Source organism: Scedosporium apiospermum (assembly GCF_000732125.1).
Source record: "Scedosporium apiospermum strain IHEM 14462 chromosome Unknown SEQ_SAPIO_0094, whole genome shotgun sequence".
NCBI classification, from domain to species: domain Eukaryota; kingdom Fungi; phylum Ascomycota; class Sordariomycetes; order Microascales; family Microascaceae; genus Scedosporium; species Scedosporium apiospermum.
This window is the reverse complement of record NW_015971795.1, coordinates 509,073-530,341: the sequence shown is the minus strand read 5'-3', so window position 1 is coordinate 530,341 and position 21,269 is coordinate 509,073. Positions and strand designations below refer to the sequence as shown.

The 21,269-nt window shown below is 50.9% G+C and overlaps 6 protein-coding genes across 6 annotated transcripts; 2 read left to right on the top strand and 4 right to left on the bottom strand.

Moving 5' to 3' along the window:
* Positions 1-13: 13 nt before the first annotated feature.
* SAPIO_CDS4845 (Aryl-alcohol dehydrogenase (NADP(+))) lies at positions 14-745 on the bottom strand (the record flags this gene model as incomplete). Its single annotated transcript, XM_016787301.1, has 2 exons — positions 14-400; positions 461-745. The coding sequence occupies 2 exons, from the start codon at positions 743-745 to the stop codon at positions 14-16; spliced, it is 672 nt and encodes a 223-aa protein (XP_016643180.1).
* An 819-nt stretch (positions 746-1,564) lies between these two features.
* Positions 1,565-2,922, top strand: SAPIO_CDS4844 (Uncharacterized protein; the record flags this gene model as incomplete). The annotated part of the gene is made up of 2 exons (XM_016787300.1): positions 1,565-1,846; positions 1,951-2,922. 2 exons carry the CDS (start codon positions 1,565-1,567, stop codon positions 2,920-2,922), a joined length of 1,254 nt encoding a protein of 417 aa, XP_016643179.1.
* Positions 2,923-3,761: 839 nt separating this feature from the next.
* On the bottom strand, positions 3,762-8,745 carry SAPIO_CDS4843 (uncharacterized protein; the record flags this gene model as incomplete). Its single annotated transcript, XM_016787299.1, has 8 exons — positions 3,762-4,312; positions 4,363-4,501; positions 5,420-5,512; positions 5,802-6,413; positions 6,666-6,774; positions 7,345-8,026; positions 8,085-8,225; positions 8,292-8,745. The coding sequence occupies 8 exons, from the start codon at positions 8,743-8,745 to the stop codon at positions 3,762-3,764; spliced, it is 2,781 nt and encodes a 926-aa protein (XP_016643178.1).
* Positions 8,746-9,672: 927 nt separating this feature from the next.
* SAPIO_CDS4842 (Protein NMT1-like protein) lies at positions 9,673-10,873 on the bottom strand (the record flags this gene model as incomplete). The annotated part of the gene is made up of 4 exons (XM_016787298.1): positions 9,673-10,482; positions 10,549-10,617; positions 10,677-10,779; positions 10,839-10,873. 4 exons carry the CDS (start codon positions 10,871-10,873, stop codon positions 9,673-9,675), a joined length of 1,017 nt encoding a protein of 338 aa, XP_016643177.1.
* A 992-nt stretch (positions 10,874-11,865) lies between these two features.
* On the bottom strand, positions 11,866-17,674 carry SAPIO_CDS4841 (uncharacterized protein; the record flags this gene model as incomplete). The annotated part of the gene is made up of 6 exons (XM_016787297.1): positions 11,866-12,077; positions 12,501-12,621; positions 12,683-12,753; positions 13,315-13,513; positions 13,650-15,680; positions 15,779-17,674. 6 exons carry the CDS (start codon positions 17,672-17,674, stop codon positions 11,866-11,868), a joined length of 4,530 nt encoding a protein of 1,509 aa, XP_016643176.1.
* A 2,024-nt stretch (positions 17,675-19,698) lies between these two features.
* SAPIO_CDS4840 (uncharacterized protein) lies at positions 19,699-21,016 on the top strand (the record flags this gene model as incomplete). The annotated part of the gene is made up of 3 exons (XM_016787296.1): positions 19,699-19,789; positions 19,913-20,479; positions 20,820-21,016. The coding sequence occupies 3 exons, from the start codon at positions 19,699-19,701 to the stop codon at positions 21,014-21,016; spliced, it is 855 nt and encodes a 284-aa protein (XP_016643175.1).
* Positions 21,017-21,269: the final 253 nt, after the last annotated feature.

Sequence of the window (21,269 nt, the reverse complement as noted above, 5' to 3'; positions counted from 1 at the left end):
GCTCGCACCCCTTTCACTTGGATATATTCTCTAGCACCGCTGATACCTGTTTGTCGCGGGATGAGGTCGGGGTGAACTTGCGACTAGGATTGTGCTTCTCGCGCTCCTCGAAACCCTTGGCTCTCTGAAAGCGACCCTGATTGAGGACTCGGTACGGCGCTAATCCCATGCCCTCGGCGCGACACATGGGGATGATGTCACGCTCAAAGTTGCGCATGACGGCGTTCCACATGCCCTGGTACAGGACAAAGAGCCGTAGTCCGTTGCCTCGCGCATACTGGTCCGCAGAGGCCACTACCCAAGCCGGGGTTTCGCTTATGCCGAGATAGAGCACCTTACCAGCCGCCACGAGCTCATTCAGACTATGGATCTGCTCTGGGGCCGACGTAGTAAAGTCACACTAGTGGATGTAGAGGATATCAATGTAATTCGTCCGCAACTTCTTCAACAACGCCTCGACGGAGATCTCCATGCACTTGGTACCATTCCCGACAAAGTTGGACTGGATCTCATCCTTGTGAAACAGCCGCCACGCGCTCGTGTACTTGGTCGCGATCATCATCTTGGTAGAGCTTCCTCCGCGGAACCATCCACTCGCTGAGCCACTCTTCCGACTCGCCGTTTGGTACACTGAGGCGGTGTCGATGAAGTTGCCGCCGCCGGCGTAGAAGGTGTCAAGGATTTGGATAGCGGTCTCCTTGGTTATCTCGCCGTAGCGTTCCTGCTGCGAGGATCCAAAAGTCATCGTGCCGAGGCAGAGGGGGATGTTTACGGGTGCCGCAGTAATTAGGTGTGGCACCTAAACGTTGCCTGAAACGTGACCTTCAAAACCCTCTTCTTAAGGGCCCACACATCAGGTCCCCGATCAGTGCCCCATTTTAACATAACCCCTTCGAATTCCCCGCGGCGAGTCAAACGGATTTTCACCGCTTCAAATTCACGATGAGCATAACTACGGCTATCAACCCCGGAAATGCCCTCAAAATCGTCGATTCCCTCCGCCGTGACCAAACGACCGCCACCTTTTGTTTTGACACAGACCGGAAGCGCCTCTCTGGAAAGCAATGTCAGGTATATGCCGTCTATTTTTCCGACGGGGACACCTGGGCAGTTCGAATTCCACTCAATGCGGCCATCTCGTCGGGCAGAGGCGGCCAGGGTCCCCGAGTCACCCTTCCGGACTCAGCCCGTTAACTGCCCCGCATCCAGCCTTTCGATCACTTGAGTCGGTTTCTGCTCCGAATTGTTCTTCGGCGTTGTGACAGAACCTTCCGAAGATGCCGAAGCCAATCGGCTTCAAAACCAAGGCACGGGAGATCACATGGTGCATGGCGAGCGTAATCCTTGTCCAAAAGTCACGCCACGGTTGAATGCCATGGGCCCTCACAGTGAATCATAATCGAATACTTCCCCATGGGGAAAGAGGGCGTCTGTCGTCCATGTGGGGAAATAGGCGTATAAGATGAAGACAATCGCGATGCTTCCTGAATGGTTCTCTGTCGCTTAGATTAAGAGACAAATAAAGTCAATTTCCATATGAGTCACCATTAGATCTCCTTCCGACATGTCTTCATCACTATCTCTGTGGCGTTCCTTGTGCTACCTCACGGCGTTCGGCGCTGGGCTGCAGTCGGCAGCACGGCCTACAAATCCCACGAAGGCTATGGAAGGCAACGGTTTCCAGTCCCGGATCGGACCGTCTATCCTCGAGGTTGGCGGTGGGCTACGGAACGTCTTTCCCGCGGACAATTTCAACCGGAATGTATCCACCGCTTGGTGGGACACCGATGTACTCGACGACGGTAACTCGAACGAAGAGGCCAAGAATACGGCCAAAGACCTTAAGGTAGCGTCCTTTATCGTAGTGGATAAGGACATGTACTAGGTGAGTCTCAATCCCATGATCCGGAAGGGTTGGAGGATTATTGGCCTAATTGCTTACCCTCCTAGCTTCTCGGCGTGGGTGGCTACGAGGCGCCCAAGGAGATAGAGAAAATTTTCGAGTTCCCTCCAGGGCCGTCTTTTGCCAAACGCTTAGTACATGATGGTACAGTATTTTCGCCTGAGTGTAACTGCATCTTCCTTGCCGAACTACATCCCCCCATGGAGGGCTTTTCGGCCGATGCAATGCCATGGGTCTGGCGTGTGAACCTCAATAATACTCCTCTAACAACCGAGAAGGTCTACCCTTCGCCGCAGATGACTGTGCCCAACGGCGTATATTACTACAAAGGAAGTATCTACTGGGCTCAAGAGGGCAACTTTACCGTCCCGGGTGGTATCGTGCGTATGGACCCGTTGACTTTGAGTACAGAAGTTGTTCTCAATAACTTCTATGGTCATCGGTTCAATAGTCCCAACGATGTAGTTATTACCCGAGATAAAGTGGCATACTTTACAGATGGATACTATGGCTATGATAATTTCAACGATACCCTCAAGCCAGAGCTAGCTAATGGCGTATGGCGATGGGATATGAAGACAAATGACTTGAGAATGGTCTCCGGTGCCGGAGGTGGCCCGTTCACCAATCCCAATGGTGTCGCCTTGAGCCTGGAAGAGGATAAGCTTTACGTCACGAACCGAGGGAATACTTCTGACAATCCAGCTGGCGGCCGGACGATTTACGAGTTCCAGCTTTCCAACTCGGGCGGTATTCCTGTAACGGGAGGCGATGTCTTCGCTTACGTCGACTCTGGGTTTCCCGATGGCGTCAAAGTCGATCGAGACGGCAGAGTCTACGGTGGAGTTACCGGTGGAGTGACTGTTTTTGACTCTGCCGGGAAGCATTTGGGCATCATCAGGGTGGCCGACGGTGATGTTGCAGTGAACATGCAGTGGGTGGACGACTGGCTTTATATCGCTGGGCGGGATTATATTTACCGAGTGCAGCTAAACTCGAGTGGAGTCCAGGGTCTCTAGAGTGAGGATGAGTCTGTGCTTGTCAAATAATGATACGGAATGAGTCTGAAATGCGACATTAAAGCTCTTAGCAAAGAAAGAAAGGAAAAGGGGGAAGGGGGAAGGGGGAAGGGGGAAGGGGGAAGGGGGGAAGTAATCCATACCACGGTGGTGACCTTCAGCTAGTTGAGTGTTCGTCCTGGCTACATGTCTATGTTCCTATCCAGGGGCTGCTAGAACCCTGCCCGAGTGTGGCTTCCTGATGTTTGCTTGCCTAGTTTGTGGTTAACATGCATCGGCATTCTGGTTGCTCTCAGTCAATCGATACTGAGTAAGAAGAGAAGTGGTGGATACCATGTAGCTGTCAGCTTGACGATCGCGCTCTGGATCGGGCTGAAGACGACATCTTTTGACCAGGTGAACTGGTTACCAGCCTTGCATCATCCGTTTTCTATTCGCTTACACCACGCTTTTCATAGTAAAGCGACTGACGTTTGCACGGAGCTATTGAAAACTAAGGGGTAGACCTATTATCGGTAATCTAGAAATCTATATAATACGAAGGGATAGTTTCCTTATTATACTAGATGCGGAGGCTATAACTAAAAAGAGAGATGGAGAGATCCTCGCGGGCATATCATCGAAGGGAAGAAGTTATTAATCTTATTAATTCGTCAAGTCGATTTACGTAGAACCTAATGCGATTGTCCCTAGACGTCGGCTACGTCCTTTGTCCCCCTTCTCGCCCACAGCTTAGCAAACAATAAAGCGCCGCTTTGCTGTGTCTCTGTTCGAAATCCGTCCGGAAAGGTCTGACAAGGGTAATTCTATTTTTCTATTTAAGCGATTCTAGAAAATGGCTAGAAAATGGCGACAGCTCCTGGGGGACTCGCGACGCCTCCCGGGATATGCAACGGCACGCTGACAAACATAAAGGTCCATCTAGCCTCCTGCCGACACGTCTCTGCCAACTTCTCCAGGTCAAAGCTTTCTCCAATCGGCATACCCCATCCGCTTAAGAAGATCTCGTGCATTCGATCGCCAGCCGGCCGAGGGCTAGGCCAGACTTCGTACGCCACTGTGTCGCTCGCCACGGCCGCGAACGCATTGTCCCAGTGCCAGCGAACGGCTTCTTCACTTGCGTCGATCCCGCAGGACGACCGCGTCGGCCGGTGCGCAAGTGCATCTTGAGCTTCTTTGGGCAATGCTCGGTAGGCTTTGAGCCAGCCTGTACGGACCAGGAGGATATCTCCAGGACGAAATTGGACATCCTGGGACTTTGCGACGGTTAGTAGCTCGGATAAGGGGATTGCGTGCCTCGAGAAAGGGTCAATAAGGATGTTGTTCTCCTGAGCCCAGGAGAACCAATCGAGGAGAACGCCGCGACCCGTGATAGTTTTTGTAGCAAGATCTGTGGTCCCTCAGCAATTTAGTCGATGGAGAGAAGGTCTTGTTCCTTACTCTGAATGCCTATCTTATTGCTCGCCTCTGGTCCTGAGATGTCGTCCTGGGTCAGGTCGTTGTAGTATTTAAGAGACTCCTGGTAGGGATAATGTCGAAGGCCATCCCAATGACTTGACCCTTGGGTGTTGATGTGCAACTGGAGACAATACTCGTCAGTGTGTACGGCCCCATAATTGAATGCCGGGTTGGTGACTAGCCTCGTCATCATTGGCATTGCCTTTGGCAATTATTCGGTGGAAGCATGCTTTTCGCACAGGGTTCATAGGTTGACCAAAGGCATTCAGAGGAAGGCTTCATCCACCATTAGCCTGGACAAGAGTTTTGCCATCAGCCCGGTGAACGGATTTCATACTTGAGTGGGATGTGAGTTGCTACGGTGTTTTCGGATGCCGAGTGGAGAGAGACTTTGAAGTAGTGCGGTTGGCGCTTCGCAGAATCGCAGCTGTCACGTTGCATCTGTCATGCAACCTCAAACAATGAACACCGTATCATATTTGATGGAGAGCTCCGGCTTAGTCACCACACGTGTACTACTTCGTACATTGACTGTAGAGGCAACGCAGAGTGAGGAAAGTTTCCCGAATCCGATTTTCATGACTACGAGCGTCATGCTGGAGTGGCTGGCTGTCATCACGATATGTCGGATAGATATGGCGTAGCCGGGTCGTCGTGACTCATGAGCGTAGGCTTGGATAGGTATATCTTAACCCTAACTAAGAAATACCTTGCTAGGCAATAGACAAACGAGGTCGCTATATTCCTATCCAAACTACTTACCGTCCTGCTTCTGAAGGATAATATCGCGGGCCTGGCAAAACCGTATACTGATCCGACGTAAAGCTCAGAACTCCCCGCTGCCGCTGCTGCTCTGGATCTATGAAGACTTTGAGCCCGATTGACCTCCTTCCTAGATTAAAAACCCGGAAAATTGCATAAATCTCATCTTGTCTGGCGTCCCCAGAGGGGCCATTAGTCGTATTCTGCATCTACTTACAATGTCAGTATTAATCAAGCGCCTCACCGCGAACAAACAGGGTCTTGGCGCGACACTCACCCTGGTGTATTGACCCCTGCTGACATAGAAAGGGGCAGTGCACTCCTCCGTGCTAGTCTTCACCTCTATGAAATACATCGGCATCTTCCTTATCTAGTAAGTGTTTGATAGATAACCCTTCTGGATTAGAAGCAAAGTAAGTGTTCCAGATTCATCGCTGTAAACAATATCCAACATCTCCACTTCTGTAAAGTCTGATAGGCTCGCATATTCCAGATGCACCTTCACGTAGTGTCGGATCCTACTCCTCCAATTGTTACGGCCGAACGAAGGCAAGCTTGGTTCGAGGTTAGAGAGGAGCTCGAATACCTGCTCCTCGAGTTATTAGGTCTCTATAATCTTCGAGCACGTATGTCATTGTTCTGGTTTCCTATTTACTTACGAAAAGCTCGCCCGCTGCACCTGTTTTAATGCGGCGCTCCCAATCAGATCCGTAGCGCACGGTGCTCGACACATCCAAACTATAATCGGCGACGGAGAGGTTCTGCAGTGCAGTAGACAAGTCCGAGGGGTTGAAATCAGGAAATACTGTGCGCCGGGCAGCACTAACTACCTTAGCAAGAAGATCTCGGTATCCTGAGTCGCGTACGGGGCTGCTTGGTATAGGTAGTCGTCTGAAGTGCGCTAGCGTGCCGACGCGGCGGTCCTCGTCAGAGTAGTCGTCCGGGTTGGTCAGGGGTGTCGGGAACTCCGAAGCATTGCTCGGCGATGCAACGGTCTGTGGCGTCCATGGCGACGCGATCGTCGAACCCATCAGTGACGTGTCCTGTGGTGCGTGGCTTGGCCGTGTAGGAGTGATAGGTGGAGCTGCCGCCAACGGGGTTGAAGGAGTAACAGGCTCTTCAATTAATAATTCAGGTATATCAATCTCAGGCACACCTTCTCTTGTCAGGATATACTGCAAGGTTGAAACGCGGCAGTTCAGAATACTATTGATGAAGTAGAGCACGGTTTCTTCATCGACCGTCCTCAGCATATCAGCTCCTGGCCAGGACTAAGAGGGTTATGAAGTACCAGGAAGCACCCAGTTCTGGCGTTCTCTACTGCGCATCTTTTTACTGTCCACCCTTTCTTGTTCTTCGCCCAGCCGTCCGCGCCCTGAGATAGCAAATTTCGGAGTCTCCTTGTGTCCGCTCCCAGCCGCCAGGTGCAAGGCTCTGTCTCCTTCCACAGTGACATTACTTGAGCCTATATCACCGCTTTTAGGCACAGCTCACGACAGGAGACGCATATTATTCCATTTTACACACGCCAGGACAGCATGGTCCAATCCCGCTCGCCACGCCTCATGGTCGGTGGTTTCGAGCTGCCTCAAAGCCCAGATAACAACGGCGTCGTAGGTCTGGTCTCCGCATCTACATGCGAGGAGACATAGGCTTACACCGATATGAATAAAGGGACCCGCATCGGTTCCTTGTAACCGGGCTGCGGCCATATGGTAATAAATAATGTTAATATACTTACAGCACTAGCTAAACAACGTCTCTCTCAACCACGGGATCTCCACGCTGATTACATCGCCAGCGCTGCTATTAGTGAACCTGATTAAATCCATCGGCTCGTTTCCATAGTACATCGAATCCGTACCTCTCCACTCTTCGCAACCTCCGTCGAATATAGACTGCTTCTCTACTAGCGTTGGGGTATTGATCACTGCTCTCCACGCGTCTCCTTCCCCAGGCGCCCCGCTTGGCTGAAAACATACTCTGACATCAGAAGAATTAGAGCTATTTCTCCTGGAAATAAAGCTGCTAGAACCTTCTGGCGTACTAGAGGCCCAAATCTGGCGTATTTTCTCCAACATATTCGTCTCCTTGTAATTCCATCTCATGGCCTGGAGACAAATCCCGTCCTCGGCGAGCTGTAACTCTAATACACTTGCGGTACTATTTGTTTCTTTCACCGATCGATAGGTGCCTGCGTACCTGATACGGGCGTGCTCCGATCTCTTCTTTTCGACAAAACTGGAAGTCATCCGGATTAAAGAGTCGAGTAACCGCTTCGGCGCGGTATCCGGGCCCCGTGCTGTCAGAATGACGACACCAAACCCATATTCGGGCACCAGTGCTATTTGCGAATAGTACGCAGGACTGACCGTGCCGCCCTTGGTGTGGATGGAAAATGGAAAGCCGCCATTGAGGCTCTGGACTAACGGCCGGTAGGTTTCCCAGGCGAGCCCGAGGTACGCTCCGTTCGTGACTGTACTGGTTTGCCATGTGAGCCAATCCTGCAGGACCTGTTCTGGGACACTCATTGCGTTGGAGGAAGATGATATTCCTCGGAGAATTAAAGATAGAAATCGAGACAGGTTGGCAGAAGATGAGTAGGCTCCGTGGGATGCTTGGGTCCAGCCATGACTTTTGTCCCAAGCTTGGCGGGCTGTCTTATCCGGTATAACGACATTGGCGCCCGCGGGGACAGTAATGCTCGTATCGGTCATATTCATAGCTCCCTTGATATCGTTGTCAATTAGAGTCGAAAAATTTTGTCCGCTTTCGAGGGCGAGGATATGGCCGAGGAGTTCAAAGCCCATGTTCGAATAAGAAGGAAACCTATTGGGCTGGTAGAGTAAAGGTCTTGTTGTGAGCAAACGAAGATAGTCTGCGCCTGTGGAATTAGCATATGACTGGTACTGGAATTTCCATGGGCCTTTGTCCTATCTTACCATACACTCCACACTGAGGGCGATGAGAAGGATCTTCATGACTGGCAGCACATGGCGGCTTATCCTGCGCCCTCAATACTGGTAGTCCTTGATACGCAGCTTCTTCGTCACTGAGCTTCCAAGAGAAATCGTTATCGGGGTCTAATGTGTTCCCCAGGTTAGTTCTTCAACTTGCCAGGGTAAGGGTAATGGTATCTTTTCTCTCACACTCCCTGGTTAGCCCGCTGATATGTCCCGCCAGTCCTCGCAATGTAATTTTATCGTAGGGCTCCTTTTCAAACTCGGGAATCCACTTCGCCACTGGCGAGTCGAGATCGAGTCCGTGTAGTAGCACCTCGTAAGCCGTCAAGACCTTCGTTACGCTACCGATGCGGTAGATACTCTCACTGGTTACCACACTTTTATCAGGCCCAAAGTTGAAAGTAAAGAGAGGGCTATCATCGGCGGCGGTAGCGATAGAGATGGAAGCCGAGATGTTAGCATACTGAGGCGCAGTGGCAATATCGGTCAAGTAGTCGTTCAAGTAGTCGGATAAGGTCTGCTGGAGTGATTTCGCATCCTCCGGACTAAGGGAAGGGATTGGAAGATGAGGCGTCACGGGTAGAGGGCAGAAGGCGGCGACAGCTGCCTCAGCTGCGACAAGAAATTGGATTATCTTCATCGTATCATGGGGTAGTACGGAATGACTGAGGATTTTGGTTCAAGCTCCAGCCTCCTGAAAACCCATCTCATATATGTTAAATACCCACACCAGTTGTCATGAGGTCCCATTCATCACAAATAAATTCTCTTCCTGCTTCGCTTCTATTCCTTCCGGTTCAAAGATGGCTCAGAAATACCGACGATTCGAGCTTGCGTAAGACACCCTAAATTCGGACGGAAACGGTCCAATTCAGGCTCGGGGTCGGAGCTCGTATTGCATCCGACATTGGCAAACGCAGGATGGAATTGCTTGATTTCTTAATCCTACTAACTATTAAGACTTCGAGATTACGCGTCCCCTCTGGCAACAAAGTAAGACGGCCTACGCCCCTGTCAAAATATTACCCAAAGTAGATATTAATCGGCAGCTCGCTTGGCGTCTACCTGGCGACAGCGTCAGCCAAGGAGACAATTTTGTCTCATCATTAAACAGTACTCCGTAATTCCCTCTTTTAATGCTTCTCTAAGGCTTCCTGGCACACCCTCGCTTAGGGGGGAATTTGTCTTCGTCGTCAGTGCGAGCGCCAGCCATCGGCCCCGGCAATACTCAGAAGAGTTCGGCGAAATACAGAGCCGCACATTTCTTGCGGGGGATTCCCCTTCATACACATCACCTTCGTTTTCTTTGTTTCAGACTCAGATTTCACGTGAATGCTAAGCCGGCTGGATGGGCGTGGATGGCCGTCGATGGGCTATGGAAACAGTCGAGGGCAGACGTGCAAGAGTGAATGGATCCCTACTGCGTGGCAGGTGAGTGTTCATTGACATTGGCTAGGACTAATACATCTCATGTGGTACCATGCTTGACAAATACCACGGAACAATAGAACTTCTGCACCCTTATTTTTACTCCTCCGGCTGGAAAGCGATATTGCCAAAATAGCCTCTAAACCGCCAGACGTTGGAAGCCACCATGAGCTGCCACCTCCTTCTGCAGCTGCGCCATCTTCTTCTGGTCACCGGTTGGGTCCTTCGATTCTGGCTCGAGAACCCAATCCAGGAAACGGTTGGTGTAATTTGGTTCGAAGTTTTGGTCCAAGACACCGAGCCGCTTACCATACTTGGTAACCTTGGCCCAGTCTCGCTTGACGTTCTTGAGATCCTTGGAAAAGTAGGCATAGCTGCGCTCAAAAATCTTCCGGTTGAGCTCCGTACCCATGACAGGCTTAAAGTCGACGTACTCAGCCCAGGCCTTCTCGGGCTCTTGGATAACGAAGTCGGTCGCCTTCTTCACGGCACGGAGGAACGCGCGGACCTTGTCTGGATTCTCCCGAATAAAGCGCTCATTGCCGATGTACAGGATCGTACAGAAACAGCAGCAGCCGAGCTCTGCGAGCTCGTCGATACGAAGCATTTGCACGTCGGTTTTGGGACGGCCTTGAGACGCGAGCCACTCCTCGAGTTCCACCATCTGCACGTTCTCGAGACCGATGCCGGCATCAATGTCACCTTTAATAATGGCCTTGGCGACGTTCATGCCACAACGGACAGCAGTGTAGTCCGAGGGCGACATGCCGTAGTGCGCGGTAAGTTCATCGATCTGGATCTTGCCAAACTCTCCAACATAGCCAATGCGCTTTCCCTTTAGGCTGTGGAAGTCAGTCGTGATGCCCGAGTCCTTCAGGTAAATGACGCCGGTGAACGGCTCGTCGAGCAGGCTAGCAATAGAAAGAACCGGAAAGTTGCGAGCCTTGGCCTAGTAGGACAAACGAAACGGCGTTAGCCAACATACATAAGACTAGCTTGAGTGGGTCCTGCTTACCGCGAGAGTGTGAATCATGGCTTTGAATCCAAGGTCCACCTTCTCAGTTCCGATGATCTCGGTCACGTCCTGGATGTTGTTAGCGACTCCGGTGATTCCTGCTTGACCTCGATCAATTGGATCCATACACTAGGGTCATTCGGTTCGAGCAGCGCGACCTTGATTCCTTCATCCTTGAAGAACCCCTTCGCTTGGGCAAGGTAGAGTGGCGCATGGTACGGCGTGGCGTGCCTGGCTAGTGTCAGCTGGCAATTTTTCTTGTGCCTCCCTGGCTGTCAGTGTTTGAATACCAGTTCGTCAAGAAGGTAATCTTGTCAGTCGACATATTGACGGGTCAAGTGTGAAATGCTAGAGGGGTCAGTTACACCACACCGTGCAAGGGGAGGGGAGTTTTAAAGAAGCATGTCCTTCCGCTGGAATTATCCAGATCAAGTTCACCGGTATTTCTCAGATCCATTCCCCCCAGCACACTCTGCAGGCATGATGGATGTCATAATAGCAGTCCAATCATGTATCTGGGGGAGATGTACTGGGAGAAATCGAACACCCGGATGCTATCTTTGTGCATAGTTACCTTGATCCGCAAGTTCCATTGTGAAGACATCCTGCCCGACAGGAACGTCGTACCACGAATTTCTTATTCAATGGGCGAGTAGGGAGAGAGAAGCAGGCAACGGCGGCTTTAGGAACAGACAAGTGTGATGGGGATTGCTTTACCAAAGGGTGGGTTATGAAGGCTCTATTTATATTTTGGTTTTCCCAGCATTAATGATCTGATATTCCCTCACATCCGCTGTGAGGGGTAATCCAAGTTGTTGAGAAGGTTTTTACTTGCCAATCAGAGCGAGCGTCGTCGCGTTCAACGCAAATCAACCGCCTCTTTCCGATCGTGGCCAGCCATGGACCGCCGCCGATTGGCTTCAGCAGAAACCTTAATACCCACCAAGGCCACGACGCCCCCCACGGTCGAGCCGTCCTTGCCGACAGTACTAGGGTCGTCGGGTCACTGATGTTCGGCAGGGTTATGTAGGGCTGGCTCCGAGCACACAGCTATCCTTAATCCAGTTATCCTTGGTCCATACTGCAGGGGTTATCGTCATTCTCGTTCGGAAATGGCGATTTTAACTACTACTCCACGTCTAATCTCTCCCAAGCCATATCAGGTTCGCGTCTCCAGGAATTGGAATCATCAATAATAGTGCTTAATGGAGGCTTGAGACAGGCCAGGTATTGAATGAAGCCGAATCTGGATGGACTCGTGGTGCTTGTACCTTCGGAGCATATTTCAACTCTAGAACGCATGTGCAACTACCAACTTCACAATTGCCACCCCGACTGAATCATGGGGTGAGGCGAGTTCGTGATCATGACGAGGTTCACGACGGGCGTTGGTGTGAACTTAATCGAAGAGTCCAAAGCCGGGTTAGAATCACGAACGTAAAACTCGACACGCATCAAGATCGTAGCGAAAACAGAGCCGAGCTCGGGCCCTGTCAGCAAATAAACTATGTGCTGAGCACCGAACTCCGCTGAAACATCGTTCGGGCGATAATTTTAGTACACTTTTGCGACTGACTGCAAAGATCCTCCCTTGTTATTACGTACAAACTCGAAATCATAGATTAATTGATGATCTGAGGGGACCACCGAAGGTGTTTCCACAGCTCAAGTGGGAGACACGTGGTTTCTGGACAAACTTATTTCCCCTCTTGCGCCACAAAAAAAAAAAAAAAAAAAAAAAAAAGAGTTGCCAATTGCCTACAATTGTATTACCCCCAAGAATTCTCCGCCGGTCCGGCATACCGAAAGGAGGGCAGCCAAAGGAAGAAAAAACCATTTGATCGATAATTGCCAACGCAACGCGGTGTACCTCAGTATGCAGACGAGAGTAGGCAGCTTGCCTGCACGATCATGGACAAGATATTGATATCAATTTCAATTACAGAACCCACGGCCTCTCGTGTTAGAGTGAGCGCGAACTGCACCATCGTCAGCCAGCGAAATCTTCCACTGGCGTATGTTTCCGCATCGACTGCTAAAGTTTCCCAGGTCTTGGGCCTTAATGAAAGTGACCTGTGATGCGACGTTCCGCGTGTCTCGGCCAGCAGGTTCAAGGGGAGAACTCGCTACGTACCGATCTATTTAGGGCGATGCCCGCGTTACCACCATCGCTATCGCGCTCGCCGGCATGAAAGACTCCCTTAGCTCTCATAGTCGTAAGAGATTCGCATAGGGCAATATTCGAGCCATCTACGTTCGACGTTTGCTCCGAGAAAGCATAAGATAAAACTTAGGCGACTGCCCCTAGATGGGCGATAGGCACGAGTGCGTTAGTGAAAGGCTATACATATGCTATCTCTGCCATCACATGCTAAGAAGATTGTCCGAACAGCTATATCCCCTGAACCAAGGCCCGTTGGTTATTGAAATGTCTCCAGTCGTCAGTGTCTTAATACTCTTTTAAAAATCCTTGACAGTGAACCCAACCCGAATTTCCAACCCTTGACACGAACTGTATAAATAAAGAAGAAAACAAGCCTAATACATAGGTGGTAGTTATTAGCTTTTGAGTAAGCGACAGTTTAAAGAACTTGGAACAGCGCGTTGGTAGCTTAGGAAAGGATAATACGACGAATAGCAGTATAACTTACGCCCAATTTGAAAAGCAAAATAGTAGGAAGATGGCAAAATCACGCCATTTCTCTGTTGAGGATATACTCAACGAATCTAGATACTCCGCGCCGCTGGCATATGGGCAATACCCACACATAGCTGTCGCGTCTGGATTCGTCAGGTAGCCCTGACCAGCCTGCTCCACGAACGTGCCTGCAAACTCAAGGCATGTCTGCCCGGATGGGGGGTTAAAATAGGCCGCTTCGTTAGGGCCACAGCGAACTTCCAGGTGCGACAAGGTTGCCGCCAGGACGCCATTGATCCAGTATGTGCTGGGGTTGAGCCAGTAAAGCTGTATGGAGAGATAGCGTAGCATTAGTATCATGTATCTCCCCAGGAAGAAGATCATCTTTGAGCATTATGGGAAAAGTGATTCCGGCCCTGAGGCAAAATCCCGAAGAGAGAGAGGGGAGGATGGACGAGCTTACCCAGTATTTCCAGAATACATTGAGCTGGCTGTACGGCACAACAACGCCGTTGAATAGTGACAGCACTGTAAGAAAAAAAGGTAAGACATTGCTAATGACGGTGAAGCTTGGGGCCCAAGCACAGATCCATTGACCCCAGCTAGACTGGAATAGAAAGAATAGCAGAGTCATAAGGAAGACGTAGCCGGCGGTAGAGGCATCATAAGGAAGGCCAGTAGGGAGATACCACAATAACCAGTACAAAATGCCCGCCAGGAGTGAACTCGGGATCTCGGACACGACTTCTGCTGTACAAAAAGCGATCCATCCGTATGTTCGTGAAGGTTTCTCTCGCGCCTCCCAGAGCGCACGGTTGAAGAAAAACTTGGGTAGCACGCTGTTGAGGACAGCGGCGGTGATTAGAAGAATAAGGAAGGAGGTAAACAAGCGGTTCTGCATGTCTGCGACAGTGTTCCCCAGCTGCCAGAATGTGAAACCGTTGAAGATTCCGGTGAAAAACGCGGTAAAGAGCCTGCCATAGATATACGGCGGCTCGCGCCATTGATGGATGAACATTCGCTTGGTGAGGTATACAATTTGCATCAACGTAGGGGTAGCGAACTCGCCCCCGTCCGAAGATTTCATGGCTGTTATCGTAGTTGGCTGCTCGTGAACGTTTGCTGCCTTGGCTTGCCGAATCTCTTGAGCCAGTTGGCTGTTCTCTCTCGATTCACGCCACTCCTTAATCCAGTCAACCGGTTTGCCGTCCACCTTCTCGCCGCCCTTCGCTGCCGTCTCGAGGAGAAACTCCGCGACGTTCTTCCCTTCCGAACACTTCGTGCCCCGATCGCGAAAATATGTTGTGACAGCAGTGCCATTATCGCCAACAGGACCGAAGTAGAACACGGCACCGCTTGGATCCAGCGCCAGGATCATATCAAACTGTTGGATCAAATCCATGGAGGGCTGGTGAATTGTACAGACAATGGCGTGTCCAGAGTTACAAAGTTGCCGTAGGAACTGTACGATAGAGAAGGCTGACTGGGAATCTAACCCACTTGTTGGCTCATCAAGGAAAATGAGGGAGGGACTGGCAGCCAATTCGACGCCTATTGTGACTCGCTTTTTCTGGTCGACGCTGAGGGAACGGATTATCGCATCTTGTATATCCCAGAGCCCAAGGAGATTCAGGATTTTCTCCACGTATTCTTTTTTTTTGCGGTGGTGAATTGTGTGGCTCTGACGTAGAACTGCCGAGAATTCTAATGCCTCTCGAATGGTCGCTGTCTCCTCATGCAGATCCATCTGCTCAACGTATCCAGTAGTGCGCTGGAAGTCCCTCCCCAAAGGTCTGCCATCAAGGAGCACCTCACCACTGACCGTGCCACTTGTTTTGCGTTGGGAAAGAACATTGAGAAGAGTCGTCTTTCCAGCGCCGCTCGCACCCATGAGGGCAATCATAACGCCAGGTTTAGCGTAGCCGCTGACTTGATTGAGGATGACCTTGGCACCCTGAACGGTAGAGACGCTATAGTTGATGTTCTCCCACGTGAATATTTTGGCATTTCCTGGCACTCTACCCAAATCTTCACCTTCCCCTTGCCCTTGTTCCGCTCGATCCAGCTCTGATTCCAACATCATCCCCCCTGCCAAATCGCCACCAACTGAGCCAGGCTTTTCCTCATCGGGAGTCCTTGCAAAATCCCAGAAGTGCTGCTTGACCCGCTTGGTTGGCTTGAAGACGAGACCTCCCGCGGCTGGCCTGGCAAAAGAAAGCAACTCGGTGGCAACGATAGTGATGATGAGATAGAGGATGGAAAATGCAATGACGACGCCGAGATTTCTCCAGAGATTTGCGCGGCTGTAATCGTACTTCGAGCCAAGATAGTCATCCCCTGACAAATCAGCAAGGCCGGGCCTTCCGCCCGCAATAGCACAGCCCTGATTTGCTAATTGGATATCGTTTCCTTGGGGCACTAGCTGAGAAGGCGCACATTCCATTCTTCGCCCGTGGAATTCGTTGCTGAGAACTGCCTCAAAGGCGTAGCTGAGCTATATTTAAACGGAATTGCATTAGCTCCATTGGATGTGAATAAGTAAAAAGGAACTGAAGGGAGGTGAGTGGTGGCCATTACCGGATTGATATGTACTATCCAGCCGAACCAAATTTTCTGAGAAACCAGGATGGGCTTTGAAATTATGTAACCGGCGTATATGAGTAGAATATTGAGAACAGTTCCGCAATATCGGACGGCATCATCAATGGTTGGCGACAAGGCCGCCATCATGCGATATAGAGCCGTAAAGCAGATGGTTGTGGTGTAGCTGAAGAGTAGGTAGATGAAGAACTTGCTCGGTTGGGGGTCTAGCCCAGTCATAAAGTAGGCAATTAGACCGAGGATGAGGACCTGAGGAACGAGCAAGGGAAAGTCAACCAGTACTCGCGCAAGAGTGACCGCACTAGGCCTGTAGAATCCGTATTGTTTATGGCGGGCGATAACGGCGCGTCCAGAGACGGCTTTAATCAGTTCTGAGAGCTGGAGCCAACCGAGGAAAACAATGGCAAAAAAAGCAACGCCGCTCCGTGGGAAGACACCGGCGGTCGATGATGGGGTGTTGTAGAGCATAGAACTAAAGATGAATCCGTTGGTGATGACAGTAAAGTACTTTGTGCACAGCTCCTTTTTGTCACCCCAGACAAGCCATAATTCACGTCGAGCACAGGCGAGAACCTGTTTGTGGAAGCTTGCAGTGGGCGTGGAGTGTCCAGGATTCGCCGAGCGAGATCCTTGTGACGAGGCTCGCGATGCGTCAGATGGGGCGTCTATTTCCCCTCTGGGATCGTATTCTTGTTGAAAACTGTCTACGTCGGCGAGGACGCTCTTGTATGCTGGGCTGTGGTGGAAGATTCGCTCGAGCTCCTCGGCGGATTTAGGGCACACATTCTCGTATCCCTGGCGGAACCTGCGAGCGCTGGGGTCGCAGATCGAAGTAAGAAAGTCAGCCGTGGTCTGGGTCGGTGAGGCGTAATAGCCAAGATCCTCGAAATATCGTTTTGCCTCATTGGCCGGACCTTGGTACAGCATCCGACCCTCATTGATCACCAGGACCTTGTCCATGAGTTCGTAGATACTCTCGCCAGTCTGATACAACGTTGTGATGGTGGTTCGCCCAGATATGTCGGTCATCCTGCGTAGCGACTTTGCATATTCGAGCGCTGTGGAAGCATCCAGACCCCTTGTCGAGTTATCCCAGCAAGTTACCGCACTTTGCGTTGTCAGTGTCTCCGCGATGCTAACTCGTTTTCGCTCTCCCCCGGACGCGCCATGGATGTGCGCATTTCCCACGAGCACATTTCTGGCATTTTCGATAGCGCATAGGTTGAGAAGTGAGATGATTATGTGCTCCAAATATCCTGCCTCTAGATGCTTCCCCATCTTGGTGAGAAAGGGGAATTTAAGTGTCTGCCCAACCGTTAGGGTTGGCATGTGCTGGTCTTCTTCACCATTATAGACCACCTCCCCTCGGCGATGGCTCTTCTGCAGATCCTTGAAAGAGTTGATGCCGTATGACACTTCGCCTTCGACAGAGGCATATGAGTCCCTATTATTGGCAAGAACCTTTAAAAGTGTGCTGCAACCGCTGCCTGGTCGTCCCAGTACGAGCATCATCTCCCCGGGTCGTACAACGCCGGTAAAGTCCCTAATAAGAGTTCTCAGCTCGGGTTGTCGGCCAAAGCGGAGGACAGGGACTCTTTCGCAAATGAAATGGTACAAGTCCGGGCCGAAACTACCGAGGACGGCATGTGGTAATGTTTGGACGAAGTTTACACCGACATTGACGCCCTTGACCGTGAGGTCTTTGAAGACCACCCCAGTCTTCCGAATGGGTAACCCAGGGTAACCGTCACGGATAAGATGTTCAAAGTGCGAGGAGGCTTCATTCCCGATAATTGGCTCATGGATCGTCACTTCACTGTCACCCTGACCTCCGACCGATTCGGCCTGGTAATTTTTTTCACTCTTTTCTTCTGCCCGGTCAAGCATCTTGGTTACTGGATGGGTCTTAGTGGGCTAGACAGTATTGCGTCGTAAGGGTTCGGGACTCTGCGATATCGGATGCGAGTGCGTGTTGGACATCAAGTGGTGGTGCTAGTTGACTCGGTCCACTGCACTTGTGTTTATGTGTCGAGGCTGGGGCGAGGGTCGTGACCTCGTATTTGAGGATGGCTGAGGGACGGATTTTCGCCGTGCTTCCTTCTGCTCAAAAGCTGAAAACTATAGTTACTATGTTCATAAATCTGGCGTGGCTGCTTAAGTCCGATCTGTCCACCCATACGGCCTAGAGCTAGATAGGCGGAGTCATTCCGATAAATGGGATGAGAAGGGAAAAAGAGTTCCAGGCTTTGTCAGGCCTGCCTACCCCTGTAGCACAAGGCATTGGGCCAACAGTCGAAAATAGAAAACAAAAGCAATAATAATATTGATGTGTCTCGGAGGAATTGCTGAATTGACAAAATGATCGCCTCTGCCACCTATCTTTAGTGGCCAGTCTGTCATCCGGGCCGATGCAGGGCTGGACAAGTTGAACTTGCATTCCAGGATCGTGGAGGGTAGTACAGCAAGCTGCTTTGCTGACAAGAGACAGCACTGCGAGACAGCATTGCGATGTCATTTTGAAGGAGACACGTAAAGAAGACACCGCGTCAGCTCCAGGACCCGCACAAAAAACACGGCCAGACAAAGGTTCCCACTCGCTCGTTATGTCCGACCCCTCGCATCTCCAAGCTTATTCCACCGGGTCACCAGCCGCAGGGCGCACTCTCCAGTAGTCTGCAGAATTAACGACTCGACTGCAGTGATCTGCAGGCCGCGTGGTAGGGCGAGCAGACTAGTTGCTGAGCACTAAAGCGGGAACAAGATACCTCCGACGAATCCTATAGGTCAACGTACGTATGTGATGCTACTTCGCCCTCCGCACCAGGGGAAATTATCTCATCGTCAGCCACAGCGATTGGTGGAACAGACCGGTAATGTGCCGTCTTGCTACCTAGAAGACCTGGAGTATTCGAGCTTTGGAGGTGCAAAGATTCCTACAAATTCTCGAGAGAACGGATCCCGGAACAACAAACCGGCCGACAAGCATGTAATAACTGCGGATGGATATATTAACAGTTTACAAACGGGCATCTCAGAATTGGCCTACAGATTACAATAGAGGTGGGATGGACCCGCGCCTCGACAGATACGCGGGAATACGGCGGATCTCGGATCGAATTAGCTATAAATATCCTAGGCTGATTCCTGAGAGGCTCCACGGCTGAATGCAGGCGAATGCAATTGCACGCCTAGCCACGAGAAGACCCATCTTCTCCAGCATTCCTCCAACTGGCTCCTCACCGTCTGCGATTGGCTTTCTATAGAATAGTGGTAATGCACGGCTTACGCTAACTCGGCCAAAGAAAAAGAAAAAGAGGCTTGAGGCAGCTGAAGACGCCAGGCAACCTCAGGTATGTAGTTCTAAGTAGCACCTGTATTAGACCAGCGGAATTATTCATCCATCCCTACGTTCCGCTTCCCGTGTATGTTTCCTTCCCAGATGGCTCATTTCTTCAGACTAAAACGCCATCCCCTGTCCAGCACCATCCCCATCTCACTAACTCCGGGCAATCCATCAATTCCCCTTCCACCTTCTCCCTTCTCATACTACCTGGGTGTTCCTAACCGTGGTGTTGCATAGAAGGCGAGTCGCAAAGATGTACACGACCGTGAAACGGGCAGCTTGCGACAGATGTCACCGGCTGAAGATGCGTTGTATAGTTAAGACTGGCAGCGGACAGCACGGCCAAGACTCGTGTAGTCGCTGCCTTGTTGCCGGGACACCTTGCCACTTCAGTGTCCCTCGCAAACCTGGGCGCCCGGCCACAAAATCTTGCGGCGCAACCGAACCCCTTCTGCCAAGACAGAAAGCGACGAGTCCAGAAATATCGATGACAACCGAGAGTGACTCCCACGCGGGTGAAGACGCTACTGGGGCGGTAGAAAAATCTGTTGCAGACGAGTCATTTGCAATGAGGATCGAGAACTTCGCAGCCGGGATGGGCCTTGATGAGACGACATGGCCCTTGTTAACCTGGTCCGACGAGTTTCTTCACAAATCTGGTACGCAATCACCGACTGAAGCAGGATGCCACCTTGACTTTCTAGCCTCCGGGTATCATCACTATGGTCAATTTGCACCTCTATCGTTAGGAAGCCTCCCAGAAACGCCGCTTTCTCCATCAGGACACATTTTAGAAGGTGCTCAGCACGCCGATGACCCTGGAGCAGCATCCCTGGCTTCCCAGTCGCTCCCTTTTACGTCCATACACTTGCCCAACTCAAACACATCCCTGGCATCTAACAGCGCCCAGCGCTACCTGCAGCGACTCTCCGAGTTTAACACACAACTTTCGCGGGCAGCCGTGGACATGAGTTCCGCCGACAGCCCGACCCAGATTGAGCAGGCTGCTGCTCCCGTTCTAAAGAATTCGGCTATTTTCCTGGATCTCATTAAGTGCCTCCCGGGGTTCTGCAATATGACACGTACGGAGCCGACCCAAGAAGCTAGTCGCGGGCTACATTTCTCAAATAAGTCTGCCAAACAAACTGTGACACCTGGTGAGGAAGACGAGGGCGACGATGGCAATGGCGGCGACGGAACTATCCCTGGAAGCTCACAGATGTGTTACTTTGTACCAGACATGGCAACTGTCCTGCAGCTGGTCGTCTTCTCCATGCGCCTGACGGAGCTCCATCATGACTTATACCTAGCCATCTATAGGCATTTGCAGCAGCAACAGCACTCGCCGCGTTCAAATAATGCGACACCATCTACTAGCGCTAGACGCATGACAGAGCCTTCCTTACGGCTGCCCGTCTTCCTGTCCATTGCTGGTTTTTCTCTGATACCAAATCCGCGGTTTCAGCTGCATCTTCTTCTACAATCAGCAGTCCACTATTTGGGAAGCAGTAAGCCCGCTCTACCTTACCCACTTCGTTTGGCACACGCGTACATTCTCTTTAAGTCTTTATGCAAGCCGCATCACACGCATTTGGAGCAAGCTATACTGCTTAGGCATCGTTGCCCCGCCTTTCCCGCCTCTCTGAATCGTTCCTTGTTGAAAGGCGAGCTAACACAGTTATGCCACAGTCCATGAGGCGCTAAGCGGTCTCAAGGCACTCCGTGTCGATATGCCTGGGTCCATGCAACTGCCTCCTTATACCCCTGGAGGTGTAGTATTGCTCATGCGCATGCTGATGATGCAGGACTGGCAGGGGCGTATTAGCACCATCCGGGAGATTTTGCAAAAGCTGAATGATGACTTTGGTATGGCCACACAGATATAGAAGACTAAATAGACATTTTAGAAGAGTAGATTGTCTAGATATTAAGTGATAAAATGGAAATCGGCATAATATTATGTAACTTTTCTTTATTTCTACGCTACTAACACCGACAGTCTTTCTTACTCTACCTTTATTTCCATTTTCCTTTTTCATGTTCCTTTTTCTTCTTCCTCTAGCCTTTAATGACTTACGGCTCCAACATCCAGGCACTAAAAACGTAGTGCGAGAGTGTCAGGAAAAGAAAAAAACCAGA